Source organism: Benincasa hispida, chromosome 6 (genome assembly GCF_009727055.1).
Source record: "Benincasa hispida cultivar B227 chromosome 6, ASM972705v1, whole genome shotgun sequence".
NCBI classification, from domain to species: domain Eukaryota; kingdom Viridiplantae; phylum Streptophyta; class Magnoliopsida; order Cucurbitales; family Cucurbitaceae; genus Benincasa; species Benincasa hispida.
In genome coordinates, this window is record NC_052354.1 from 23,956,201 (window position 1) to 23,971,308 (window position 15,108).

At 29.5% G+C, this 15,108-nt stretch overlaps 1 protein-coding gene across 1 annotated transcript; it reads left to right on the forward strand.

The window, feature by feature from the left end:
* Positions 1 to 7,828: 7,828 nt before the first annotated feature.
* Positions 7,829 to 13,871, forward strand: LOC120080476 (aspartic proteinase 39-like). The gene is made up of 10 exons (XM_039035137.1): positions 7,829 to 8,561; positions 8,961 to 9,090; positions 9,252 to 9,499; positions 10,300 to 10,524; positions 10,837 to 10,999; positions 11,105 to 11,178; positions 11,503 to 11,593; positions 12,081 to 12,156; positions 12,483 to 12,554; positions 13,513 to 13,871. Exons 1-10 carry the CDS (start codon positions 8,347 to 8,349, stop codon positions 13,665 to 13,667), a joined length of 1,449 nt encoding a protein of 482 aa, XP_038891065.1. The 5' UTR covers positions 7,829 to 8,346; the 3' UTR covers positions 13,668 to 13,871.
* Positions 13,872 to 15,108: the final 1,237 nt, after the last annotated feature.

A 15,108-nucleotide genomic window follows, 5' to 3' on the forward strand; every position in this document is an offset into this window, starting at 1 on the left:
CCTTGATTTAAAAGAAAATCTATCCTCAAAGACGTTGGCATCATTTGACTAAATGATCATTTGGTTTAATAGATCATAGAACCTATAGGCTTTACTATTTAAGGCATATCCTATAAAGGCACACTCATAAGCTCTACTAGCTAGCTTTCACCTTTTCGGGTCTGGAATCCTTACAAAGGCTAGACAACCCCACGTTCTAAAATAAGACAAGTTTGGTTTCTTATTCTTGAGAATTTCGTAAGGTGAAGTTGTATTTTTAGACTTTGGGATTCTATTTAGGAAATAACGCATGGTACAGATTGAAACCTTAGGTACTAAGTGCACCTATTTCTAAAAAACTCAACGACTAAAAAGGTATTTTTTTCCCCTAAATTATTTATAAAATTTCTTATTATAATCAATTTTTTTTACAACATATACTATTATTTTATTTTATTTGGCTTCTTTTTTACATATTCTTTCTTTCTTTCTTATCATTTTAGGGCATTTAGCATGCAAGTTCGAGATGAGAAGCATGAGAATCAAATGTCTAGAAATTTATTTGAGAGAGTTCTAAAGTCTAGGAATCACCATTAAATATGCATGTGTTAAAAGGTGCATGTTCTTAATACCTAAATTTGAATAGTTTGCTTTGTTTTTTTATTTTATAGTAGTTGTTTTGTGAACAGTATAACCTTTAGTAAATTCTGATTTTTAGCTTAAATTTTCAAAATTTTAGAATGATATGGATGATTTTTTATGGGTTGTGAGTGATTATGATAAACTTATGAAACACAATATGGATGTTTTGGATTTGATTAACATTCTATAGACTTAGATAAAATTTGAACTTTTAACTTGATTCCCTTGCATTCTAGAGAGGACTTTGTCAACCTATTTAGAGTTTTGAAGGCTTAAAATTAGTTTACATACTTAGGCTTAGTTGATCTGAAAAGCTTTAGGAACTGATTAGATGGTTAACTAAAATGATGAGGAGTAATGTTACACTTGGAGATCTTGCTAACAACCTAGATAAACTAAAAGAAAAAAGAATAATAAAAAAAAAAAGATTTATGATAGAAAGAGCTACCTCTGTTGTGATAAGTTGGAGCCACTAATGCATGTCACGAAATGCATGTTTCTGGATGATATTTCTATATTTTTAGATAATAAAAATAGTTGTCTACATGTGTTTTTCTCCTCATGTGCTCTTAAATGGATAAAGTAGTCCTATAAAGATCTTTTTAGTATTAGAAGTTGGTTTTACTAATTTTGGTTGATTCATGATTTCTTGTTGAAATTCTTTATGTAGACTTGAATCTTCTCACTTCCTTATCCCAATGATAGAGTATAAAAGGGAGACTTCCTTTTCAAAATTCTCCAATGTGGGATTTTTCAATCAATGGTTGGTTCCCTCTTATCTTCGAAAAAGGATAAATTTTCACCCAACAGGTTGGATATTCATTTCAGAGGTATTGTGGTCATTAACACATACCGAGATGCAAGATAAAAGTTTGAGAAACAATACTTAATTTCCCTAGCGAAGCATAAGCAACTCACCTTGGCTTCAACCTGCCAGGACTCATTTAGCGAGACCCAATCACGAAACCACTATTAATTGCAAAATGTTTTTCAACTCTATAATTAATGTTCTCTCAATAAATTGACCTAATATTGATTTAATAAAAATAAGGTTTAAATACTACTTTGGTTATTGTACTTTGTTTTGGTTCATTTTGGTCTTTATATTTTCAAAATGTTCATTATGATCCGTATACTTTCAATTTTGGTTCATTTGGTCATTGTACTTTTAAAAATTGATCATTTTGGTCCATTGATTTTCATTTTTATGGGATCAAAATGATTTGTTTTTTAAAGTTCAAGGACTAAAAGAACTAAAAGTTAAAAGTATAAGAACTAAAAGTTAAAAGTATAAGAACTAAAATGAACATTTTGAAATTATAGAGACCAAAATGAACTAAAATTGAAAATATTAGAATCAAAATGAACATTTTAAAAATACAGGGATTAAAATAAACCAAAAGCAAAAATATAGAGACCAAAATAGTATTTAAACCTAAAAATAATTATGGGTGTTAATTGTTTTCAATTTTCACTCTCATCAGAAATGAAGTTTTTTCTTTCTTTCTTCCTTCATTCTTTCTTTTAGATGTATAAGAAATAGAGTTATTAATTAATACTAAAACAAGGACTTACCTATTAATTGCAACAAGCTTTTTTCAATTCTCTCAATAAATTAGATTATTAATTTTATATAAACAACTTGTTTTAGCTTTTTCAACTCTCTCAATAAATTAGATTATTAATTTTATACAAACAACTTGTTTTACTTAAATTTAGGACATAACATAAATATTCATACTACAAACGCTTAAAACTTTTTTTTTTAAGTATAATAAAGAGGGAAGGATTTGAATCACAGACTATTTGATCGTTAACCTATATCACATGTCGGTGAGCTATATTTGTTCTAGTGTAAATGCTTAAACTTGCTTGCTCCTTCTCAATAGGTTAGTTTTATTATCATCATTATTATTTTAACAACATGGAGAGGGAAAATTGAATTTTGACTTCGAAGTTGATAATGCAAGTTATAAGTCAATTGAGTTATGTTCATTTTAGCAATATATTGGGTCGATTAACTTTTTTTAATAGAAAAACTAATTTACCAAAAAATGTAAACTGTCAATAGATTTAGGTAAAAAAAATATTTTTGTCCCTAAACTTTTATGAAAATAACAATTTAGTTCCTGAACTTTAGTCGATAATGATATAGTCCCTGTACTTTTAAAGTTTTAATAATTTAGTCATTGAACTTTACTAAGTAACGATTTTAGTCCTTGTACTTTTAAATTTATAATGATTTAGTCTCTATCGTGAAATTTTTTTGTCAAAATTAAATGTCAATTTTTATGACGTAATGTTTTAGTCTTTGTAGTTTATACATAAATTTGATTCTTGATTAGTTTAATCAATCTCTATGTGTAAGAAATTTCATTAAATCATACAAATATTCATTTAATAAGGACTAAATAGTTACAAATGCTAAAGTACAAGAACTTAATTATTATTTATTAATTTTCAGGGGCTAAATTGTGACAAATTTGAAAGTATAAAGATTAAATTGTTACCAATAAAGTTAGACTAAACTGTTACTCAATGAAAGTTGAGAGACCAAGAACGTTTTTTTAACCTAAATTTAAAAATTGGACTTTTTTTTTTTTTTAAATATAACATATGTGGGATTAAGGGAATTTCCCCCCTCTAATTCCAAAAAAAAAAAAAAATCTCTCTTTCAAGAAAAATATGTGAGGTAAAAATTTAAATTAGATATCTAGGTGTGTTTTGGAGTGCTAGTTGGAGTAGTGATTTTAGAAAAAGAGATTGAGGTACAATTAATTTTGTAAAATTACTAAGACACAAGTTTTTACCTATTGTAAAAAAAAAATTAAAACCGATTTTTAAACAATCAAACTTACGTTTGGTTCAAATCTATTTAAAAGTAATTTTGAATTATTATGTTTAGTTCTAAAAGTGAATTTAGAGTTATCCAATTATTCAAAATTACATTTTCTATTTGAGAAATGATCGTTTAACTAAATAATTATGGTAAATATCTATTTTTATTTATTTTATTATTAAATTCTTATATGCATGATTAATATTTTGAGTAAGATGAATGTTTATAATATATATTAAAAGAAAATTTAAAATATATATAATTGTTTGTTTTATTAACAATTTAATGATAATATTTTAACAAATTTAATGGTTCGAAATTTAATGTCAATCATATTTTGTTCTAGTTAAACCAATAATATTTTAATAAAATTTGAATTTTTAGCCATTTTATGATTGATTCCTGATTAATCATTAAACAAAAATCACATATCGACTACATTCTCCAAAATAAATTTGAAATGATTTTAGATTTTTCTAAAATCAATTTTAGCTTAGGTCGCAAATATTTTAAGGAAAACTGATTTATCAAAATCACTTTCGGACATATCCTAAGCAAGTCGAAAAAAAAAAGAAAAAGAAAATAATATTAAGAAAAATAAAATAAAATAAAATAAAATGGTTATCCTACACACACTGTATGTTTAATAATATTTTATAAACCATAAAATTAAAGAAAATTTTCAAAAATAGAAAAATAAAAAGAACTATTTACACAAGATAGCAAAATTTTAATATTTTTTGATAGAAATTGATAGAAGTTCATCAATGTCTATCAATGAAAAAAATTAATAGAAGCCTCTTCACTAATAGATATTGATTGAGTCTATAAATATCTATTAGTATTTTTTTTCTATTTTTATAAATACTTTGATATTTTTTAAATATCAAGTTGAATATAAACTATTAAAAATTAATTTACGAACGTGTTTTATGTTAAAATTTTTGTATAATTATTAATCTATAATATCATATAATTTATAAATCATACGTATTTTAGTATAACAAAAATAATAAAATACTATATTTTTTAAAATAACTTCATTTTAAATTTTCAATATCAAAATTCGAAAACACTAAAAAAATGAAAAAAAAAAAAAATTTCAAATGACTAAAAATACGAAAAACGCCTCACTCTTTATTGGTTATTAATTTCCTCTTAACTTTTCTCACACGACGAAATAATATTCAATAGTACGTTGCCAATCTTTTTGACTTTTGACTTTTACTTTGGACGTTTCCATTTGTCTGCATAACTTGCTTTTAAATCTAAATTTATTCAACAGCCAAATTTATTAAAAATGGGTTAAAATACAGTCCACATATTTTAGAATTCATTCAATTTTTTTTCTATATTTTTAATTGTCCAAATTAGTGTACTCGAAACAAAAACATTGTCCAAATTAATCTACTATTTTTAATAAATTTTAAATTTAATCATAATTAAATTTTATTGGAATTGATATAAAAAACGACGCTATTTAAATATATTTCCAAAATTTATATACAAAATGCTAATCAAGATAATTTTGTTTTTAAAAAATCAACAATAAAATAACACCAGATACTAAATTTAAGACTTAATTAAAATATAGACCAAAAATTGACATTTGAAATTACATTGATTAAATTGGAATAAAATCTAAAATATAAAGATCAAAACAATATTTTAAACACAAAATATTAGATAACATTTTAGTTTCTAATGTTTTAATTTAGCCTCTTATTATTGATGAATGTCAAAATTGACCATTGATAAGACTTACCTAACATAATACTAAGTGGAGTGAAAAAAAAAAAAAAAGAAAAAAGAAAAAAGGAAAGATTGACATAAAAGAAATTATAATTCATTTGCCAAAATTTCTAAGAAATTGGTAAATTTTCAAGTAGTATTCTCTCTGTCGACCATTGGTTTAGGATTTATGGACTAAATCTAAGATTTATTAAAAATACATAGATTAAAGTGAAGATTTATTGAAATTTAAGTTTTATTCTCCAAAAGTAGAGACTGAATTTAATATTTATTGTAAATAGAGAGATTTGGACCGTGCATAAGCTAAATTTGATCAAGTCTCAACATGTAGAAACCAAAATGGTATTTTAACCAATAATGTTTAATTTATAGAAAATACCTCTAAACTTTGTAATTTTGATTAAAAATACCTGGAATTTTTTAATAGAAATCGTTGGTGCCTTGTTTAAAAAAAAATCTTGAATTTTTAGAAGTTTCATTAATATCCTTAAACTTAAAGTAAGATGTTAAAAAGTATCGTTACCACATCAGTCTATGGATGAAAATCGTTAGTATTCGGTTAAAAAATACTACTAAAGTTTCGAAAGTTACATTAATACCCATAACTTCAAAAAAAAAAAAAAAAAAAAAAAGTCATTACCCCGCTAGTGTATGAATGTATGAAAATCATTTATCTATACCCCATCACCTCCATCCTCAATTTCCTTTTATCTTCTCTTATTCTCCTTCTTTCATTTCTTAATCTCTGAACTTTTCCTCCATATCTCTTTCTTTCCCCTCCTTAAATATCAAAACTTTAAATAAACATGAGAACTTTCTCATTTTAAGCATGTTCAAATATAAATATAAGAATTTTAACATTAGAACAATTAATTTCTTTGAAGTTATTTTGAATTGGGAAAGAACCAATTCTTTGAAGAATTTTAACATTAGATACCTTGATTGTTCAATTTTTTTTAGTAGAGGCCATATTTTCCAATATTCATGTAGATACCGAAAGGAAGAGATTATAAATTTCAAATTTAGTACCTAATTTGAGTCTAGTAGGGCTATTTGACTACATAGATTGCATAATAGACTATAGGATTAGAAAACCAAAATTGGTGAGGTGTAGCTATCATCAATTTATCTCTCAAACTTGATTATGTGTATAAATTTACACCATCAGTTAAGTTTGTATTTCATTTACTGCTAAAAATATTTTCCACACATAACCAAAACCACATATTTTTATATGATAGATATTTTTATTTGCTATTTATTAAAAAAAAGACATGAAAATAACTAAATTGTTCTACATTAGGTGACATCCATTATGCAAACTAAGACCGCAACTCTCAAAAGTAGGACCCACATGAAAACAAATGGATGTTTTGTATTCTCCTTGCTATTGGTACCATTACCAATGACAAAATATGTGAGGAAGGTTCTTCGACTTTGGTAGTGAGGAGTTTAAGCTCAACTAAAATGTTGACGATAATAGGAGAAAAGGTAGTGAAGGACTAAGCAACCTAGTTCTAGCCAACCTTTTGAGCCCTATGACTACTTTACGAAGGATGAAGATGACATTGCTGTAGGAGGGAGACAAATTTTGACAAGGGAGATTGTGAAAGTCGTGTATTTGTTGTTGCAAATGGAGGAAAAATCAGACTCAGAACCAACAAAAAATAAACAGAACAACAAACCGATACTGACGACTGATTTGAGAACAAGATTACCTTATTGGGAACAAATTGGTGCAAATAAGTTTTATAAATCAAAAGGCAATGTATTGAGTATAACATACCTTAAAATTAAAAACCTCTTCGTTAATGAAATGGGAAAAAAAGTAGTCATATATGATAAGAAGTGAAAAAAAAACCTTGCTTTGAAATTAGAAAATGCTCTAGCGAGTACTATAATTTTTTCTTAACAATTTTATTTTTTTTAATAAATAACAAATAAGTAATTGTGATTTTAGGTATGTGTGAGGAAATTATTATAAGGAGAATTGAAACCAAAATTATCAAGAATGCAAATGGATACATTTATTCAAGTTTGAGACTTAAATTGATGAAATCGAAAGTTTAAAATTAATATTAGTAAAATTTGCAAATTTTAAAATTTAAATTAATGAAATAAAAAATTTAGAGATTAAATTGGTATACTTGTCAAATTTTTGTTAAAAATGAATTTTTTTCTAAAAAAGAAATAATAAAAGGTTTGAAATTGAAGGCTAAACAAACCATTATAATTCACTAATTACAAATTTTCTTTTATAAACAAAGTCATGTGGATTTCACTTTTTTAATAAACAAAATTGAATTAACAATTAAGGAAAGGCTGAAATTAACAAATAAACTAAATCAGTCAGATGAACAGTGGAACACACATTTTTAACGGTATCCATAAATGCAAACCATTTTTTAATAATAACATTTTACAAAATACAAAACAAAACATATTTCTATTTATTAAAAGAAAACAAACAAAAAAGTTGTTAACTGAGAGTGACAAGACCCCCCAAAAATAGTGAAATTTACAAAAAAGAAAAAAAGAAAAAGAAAAAGAAAAAGAAAGAAAAAAAACTCTGTAGTTGAGGTTACTTGGACCTTAAATTTCTCTCATCGTCATTCCATTGAAAATGGTATCACCCAATAAACCCCTTCATTGACTTTACTAAATTCTCTCTCTCTCTCTGTTTTCAATTTTATTCGAGTAATTAATTGGTAGAGAAGTTGTTCTTTGGGGCCTGTTCTTGTAGTCAAAACAGTACAATCGAAGGATGTCGGTAAGGTCAGGGAATTGAATTGACAGAGAGGCACTGCCAGATTTGAGAGATGGAGACGTGAAGAAGACGATTCCAAATCCAAATCCAAGTCCAACCCAACTGTTTTTTTCTATTTGTTTATTCAAATTCAACTGAAAATTCTGACCAATACATTGTTCCTTTTGCTCAACGCGGTTCATTCTATTCCCCCTGTTTCTTGTTTGGTTTCTTCAATTTATTCTCTAATCAAATGATCCTGGATTTTTCTGATAACCCATTACTGTAATAGCCCATAACTTCGAGTTGGGCGTCGTTTTAGTTGATTTTAGGTTCTGGGTTTTGCTTGAATCTCTGTTTCTATTTGTTGGGGGGTTTGGTCTTGATTATGGAGATTGCTAGATTTGTCGTAGTGAGCTTCTTGCTGGTGATATCTTTTTTCCCAAGTGGGGATTGCAATTTGGTGTTTAAGGTTCAGCACAAGTTCAAGGGTCGCGAGAGGTCCTTGGAAGCATTCAAAGCCCACGATATTCACCGTCGTGGTAGATTTCTTTCTGCTATTGATCTCGAATTGGGTGGGAATGGACACCCTTCTGAATCTGGGTCAGTCTTGATTTCTGTTGTGATTGTTTGGTATACTGAAAATTCTGTAGTTTTTATGCGGTACTCTTGATTTCTAATTGCTTGTTTAGTGGATAATTTACTCCATATCTTAGATAAGATTCCATTATGATCTTTTTTTTTAAAAAAGACGTGATTGAATCCTTTTCTACCTCTTTTTTATGTAAATACAGAATGGAATCTTCATCTTTTCCTTTTTGTTTTGACTTTGTGAAATCAATGGTAAAGTTTTTCATTGCTTATGGAGCTGGGTTGCTGTTCCTCCTTGCTTTTTCGTCTAATTTTGTTATGCTCGCCTCAAAGTTTTCTATATAATATTATTGTTAGATGGTGGAAACTGGAAATACTTATATGCTTTCTTTTCTATATCTGTTGGATTAGGCTGTATTTTGCTAAAATTGGGCTTGGGACACCAGTACAAGACTATTATGTACAGGTGGATACAGGAAGTGACATCTTATGGGTGAATTGTGCAGGCTGTACAAACTGTCCCAAAAAAAGTGATCTTGGTGTACGTTTCTTGAACTTTAAATTCTTGTTTAATTCTTCATTATATTCAGAAGTACATTGAACATTTGTCACTTGCCATCTTATTGGATCGATCAAAGTTTGACAAGCAATACTCTGATTATTTATTGAAAACCCATTCATTATATGACTATTGGGTTACAGATAGAACTGTCACTATACAATCCATCGAGCTCTAGTACTTCAAACCGTGTAACTTGTAATCAAGATTTTTGCACTTCCACATATGATGGTCCAATTCCTGGTTGCACACCCGAACTACTCTGTGAATATAGAGTTGCATATGGAGATGGAAGCTCAACTGCTGGATATTTCGTGAAGGATCATGTAGTACTTGATCGAGTGACAGGAAATTTTCAAACTTCATCTACAAATGGGAGTATAGTATTTGGGTAAGCGTAGCATTTTTTGTATTATTTCTAACTTTTGCACTGTTCGAGCAATTGAACTTTTGTGATGTTCTGTTGCTAAATCTAATAATGGTAATAGTTTGAAGAATGTGATGGTCTTGACAAACAAAAGATACCGTTTTAGGTGTTTTAGGATGGTTTTTATTTATATAATATACCTTGAACAAGTAAATTCAAGTCGTTTTGGGCATTTAGTTTCTCAAATGCTTTTAGTCACCGGAGCTTTAACATCTGCAAAGTTTAGATTTTTGAAGTACGAACTATACAGAAAGGTTCAAGTTCTTTCGTATGAAATTGTATTTCATGGCATCTTGAAAATGTTATACATCTATAATGAATTAGTAAAGATATGCTTTTAGGTGAATATATGAAAACCTAATCAGTCCTCTGTTTGGTGTTTGAAGTAGTATATATTATATATTATAAATATAGAGTGCGTTTGGAATATATTTTCAAGTGTTTAATTTAATAAATAAGTCATTTTGGAAGAAATTGGAGTGTCTGACAACCATTCAAAATAGCTTTTCAAGTGTATTTTAATAAGTTTTTATCAAAAGTGTGATGTTATAAAATCCCAGCATCCCATCTTATCTAATTGTGATGTTATATTTAAATGCCATAAATGCATTACATTACTTCTTATAAGGTCGAAACGTCTAAATCATTTTATGTTTCTTTTCGCATCTATTCAATGACTTTGTTAAACGCATCAATCATTTCTGATTTTCTGCCTTTTTATTTCTTCATGCTTATTTTGTTTTCCTTGATGGATGCATGGATAGTTGTGGCGCTCAACAATCTGGCCAACTAGGTGCAACATCTGCTGCACTTGATGGGATACTTGGTTTTGGACAAGCAAATTCATCCATGATTTCACAGCTGGCTTCTTCAGGAAAAGTTAAAAGAATTTTTGCACATTGCTTGGACAATAATAATGGCGGTGGAATCTTTGCCATTGGGGAGGTGGTGCAGCCAAAAGTCCACACCACTCCATTAGTGCCGCAACAGTATGTTACACTTCCTTGCCATTAGTATTTTTTGTCATCTTGAGTTGTAAATGTTGGTTTACTTCAACCAGCACAAATGCTGTGATAATAGCATATTTTGGACAATTTTTTTTTCATTTCTATGTGAAACTTTCAAAAGGGAATGGGACTGCTGAGGAAGATTTTTTTTTCAACCAATACTGCCAAGCCTTGATGTGGCACCAATTTATTGAAAAATCCCGAGGCATCCATTATAAATTTTTCTTTTTAATTATTTAGCTTTCTTTTCTTAGGTCGTAGCCTTGGACTTAGTTATTTCATCATGCACTGTAGGGCACATTACAATGTGTTTATGAAGGCAATTGAGGTTGGCAATGAAGTGCTGAATCTCCCAACGGATGTTTTTGACACTGATTTAAGGAAAGGAACAATTATTGACAGTGGGACAACGTTGGCTTATTTTCCAGACGTGATTTATGAACCATTAATGTCGAAGGTACACTATAAAAATATTTGTTATTGTTTGTGTTCATTGTTTCCTATCAAAAAACAATTTTAAAAGTTTGTGTTTCAGAAACTGAAAAGATATTTGCTTTGCCAGATTTTTGCAAGGCAGAGTACACTGAGGTTACATACTGTTGAAGAACAATTTACCTGCTTTGAGTACGATGGAAAGTAAGCTCTTTACCTAGCTGGCTTCGTTCAATTGGTCTTTGTTAAACATATAAATTAGAGATTTTATGGTTCGACCTTCGATGTCTGTTTAGGAGATACCCTCTAGGATCCTGAGTTGAAGTCTAGGCTGAAAATTTAACTTGAAACTTTGTTATCCATGAGTGTTGGCCTTGGGATAGGATACAGCATAGTTTCCTTTACCTAACGGAAACATCCTTGCATGTATTGAGACTGGAATATTCTTATTAATGTCTGAGTAATGTTCACTATCTGAGCATTTTTGTTTTGAAAGTTTCTCATTTGGCTTTTATGTTCTTCATGCAGTGTTGACGATGGATTTCCTACAGTTACATTTCATTTTGAAGATTCCCTGTCTTTGACAGTTTATCCTCATGAGTATCTATTTGATATTGATGTAAGTGTGACGAACTTTAATCTTGGATTAGAATTTCTTTTCTCATGTTTTAGTGCTAGTCAAGTCAATAATGGAAGCTTATTATTTGAAGGTGACACTGGGTTCTTAATGCAAATAATAACTGCCTTTAAAAAAAAAATTGATATAACTTAAGGAATGTTAAATTTGAAAATGTCTGCATGGAAGTGATGATTTGATACGGGGATAGTATAAAAAGGGTATTTACGAAAATTTCCCAGGGATAATTTATGAGAACATGTCTAAGTTTATTTCTTGTTGATGGGTTGCTTCTTATAGCATTCAACTAAACAAATTTCCTTGTCACAAGTGGTTGATACATCAATGTCTTCAACAAGAATTCATATTGAACAAATTGTGTTGGTAAACTATGTCTATTTATAGGTCCTTTGAATTTTCACTTGCTGTAATTAAAATTTTGATCACTTGCTGCACCCATTTTTGTTAACCTTTCTCATCACATTTGCAGACTAATAAATGGTGTGTGGGTTGGCAAAACAGTGGTGCCCAATCTAGGGATGGAAAGGATATGATTCTGTTGGGAGGTCAGTTAAAAGTCAACAAACCCTTCTATTATATTGCATAGCTTCTGATTATGAAATTCTGCTGCTGCAATTTGCTCTGTTCATATTGGAACTTCGTTATCAATTCCTAGTCTTGAAACTTGACTCATGAATGCCTATTTATTGGAATATCATATTTTATTAGTACACTAGCATTATTCAACTGAAACGTCCTGTCATCTACGACCACCTATGACCATCTATGACCAAATTTATTCACTCTAACCCCCAAGTTATAAAACTAAATGTTTTTTTTGGGATGTGCACATTATCATTTAACCAGTTTTTCTATTTGTTACTGATTTCAGATTTGGTGCTTCAAAATAGACTTGTGCTGTACGACTTGGAAAATCAGACCATCGGTTGGACCGAGTATAATTGTGAGTTATTTAGCATTAGATTTCCTGTACACCTGACTCTTATTTTCCATGTTTGATATCTTCCTGTTGGACAAATTTACATGCCTGTGATGCCTATAGCAGCTTTCTGATTGTTCGTTGAAGAATTTTAGACTTATTCGACTTAGTTTAACTGGTCAGGAAACAGTAGTTTTTTAAAATTTTGGGATTCACAAAACGGAACCGGACAATCCAAAGAGGGATCTAAGCAAGGACTCCAATCCAAATTTGATAATAAGAGCTAAAATCTAAAAAAAAATTGTTACGTTACTACCTAACAAGAGAATACTCCAGAACACTCAAATTTAGAAATATATGGAAGTATGTCTTAATATTATAAGAATAGTAAAAAGATGACTTAGCCTTTCGAGAGGGCTAGTCGCTCCTAAATTCTCCACTCCTTGCCTCACTGACCCCCTCCCTCTATTTATAACTAAAAGTCCTAGCAAACTTACTAACTATTTACTAATATGCCCCTTCTAATAATCATATTAGTAATTCTAATTTTTCTTGAATTAGCCATCTTATAAATTCTTAAAAAGATGTAGTTTTGACCAAGAGGAGGCTGTGTGCTGTACAATTTTTCCAAAAGCACAAAAGTTCCCATTACAATTATATTTCAGTATAGAACTTTGTCTGTCAACTTCCAAAAAGTTTCTCATTATGTCCTCTGTTAGTATTTAGTAGTTCCTGCTGTTAATATCTTTATGAAAATATTATTGCAGCATGCTGGCTGGACTAATAGATAAATTTATTTGGTATAATGCGACATAAATGATAGGAAAATTATAGATAAAATAAGGCTAGGTAGGACAAGAAAAAGTTTGATGGTAGGTGGCTGGTTGCTTTCAAATGAATCTTTTTGCCCAGACCCACATGGCTTTAATGTATTTGGTTGGCTTTTCTCTGTCTCTCAATATGTTTCAATGGCCAATTTCAGGCTCTTCAAGCATTAAGGTGAGGGATGAACACAGTGGAGCTATATATGCAGTTGGGCCTCATGATCTTTCTTCAGCTTCTTCTCTAAGAGTTGAAAGAATATCAATGCTATTGTTAATGCTACTGCTCACCATATTTCATTCTTTTAGAAATTAAAATAGATTGTTTTCAAAGTGAGTTCATTATACCATGTTGTATAATAATTATTTCATGTAAATATGCTCTGCCCATATGATTCTTTTACATTATTCAATTGGTTCTTTAAGATCCATTGGCAGTGCTGAATGATTCTTTGGGCTTTCTGAAATACTTGTATTGTTCTTTTTTATATTGGTATTGTTCATTTTTTTTTTTTTTTTTAAAGATCAATTTTCATATTCCCAAGCTGCTCATAGGCCACAAATTAAAATCATATGGAAGCTCTATTGTAATGTTTAACTGTGTTTTATACATTATGGTTTTGAAAGTCTAAGTACGGGTAGCTTAAAGCATGTTTGGGAGTGAGTTTAAAATTGACAAAATCACTTTTGTCATGTTCAAAATCACATATAGCTATAATCGCTCAAAATTAATTTAATGTTTAATTTTAAACTCTAAATTCTATGATCATATCATCAAAATTGATTTTGAATAATTAAAGACATGTTTCAGAGTGGTTTTAAAAATGACAAAAACAATTTTAATTTTTTCATAATCACTTCAAAGAATGCTATTAATCAAACGCATGTTTGGCCAATAGTTTTGTAAACTCAAATTTGCTAGGGTTGTTTTTTTCCCCTTTTTTTTTAACGTCTATTGTTGAATGAGAATTTTTAGACCAATCATAAATTGCCACGTCATTTTTCAAATTAATGACTGTTCGATGAGATTTCTAAAGAAATTTAATTCGTAGAATTTGAACTTTGTATTCATATTAATTTCAGTATAGTACAATGAGTACAATCTCAAATATTTGATCCTATGATTCTTTCTCTCGAAAAGTGAACTTTAATCCTTAAGCTCATTGATCTTCTTAGATGATCGATCTTTGGGCTTGTTGATCTTCTTGGAGGATCGACCTTTAGGTGTGTTGATCTTGTTTGATAACTTGGATCGGCCTCTGGCTTATTGATCGTCTTGGAGGATCGGCCTTTGAGTTTATTTATCTCGTTGAACAACTTGGATCGATCTTTGGCTTGTTGATCAACTTGGATCGACCTCCGGCTTGTTGATCGGCTTGAATCGGCCTTCGACTTGTTGATTGGCTTGGATCGGCCTTCGGCTTGTTGATCGGCATGGATCGGCCTTCGGTTTGTTGATTGGCTTGTAAGCCTTTTCTTCAATTTGAGGAGATTGAATCTTCAACTTGAAGGTTGTGAAGATACAGTTAATTTGTTGAAGTCCTCTAATCTTTAAAGCTTCATATAGTTTAGATATTCAGTTTTTCAAAATTTGGGTGCTGCAATCTTCGAAACTTAAGAAGCTTCAGTCCTTAGGACTTGAGAGTTTGAGAGTGTTGGTTTTCAAAACTTGGGAATTTCAGTATTTGGATCTTGGGAGCTTAAATCTTTAGCGCTTTAATATATCTTTTGATCTTTAGAGTTTTAGTATGTCTTCT

Excerpts from the sequence above, each read along its gene's own strand:
- LOC120080476 (XM_039035137.1), top strand. The coding sequence starts at position 8,347 with ATGGAGATTGCTAGATTTGTCGTAGTGAGCTTCTTGCTGGTGATATCT. Across the intron at positions 11,179-11,502 it reads TGCTTTGAGTACGATGGAAA|TGTTGACGATGGATTTCCTA; the intron begins GTAAGCTCTTTA and ends TTCTTCATGCAG. Across the intron at positions 12,157-12,482 it reads GGATATGATTCTGTTGGGAG|ATTTGGTGCTTCAAAATAGA; the intron begins GTCAGTTAAAAG and ends TACTGATTTCAG.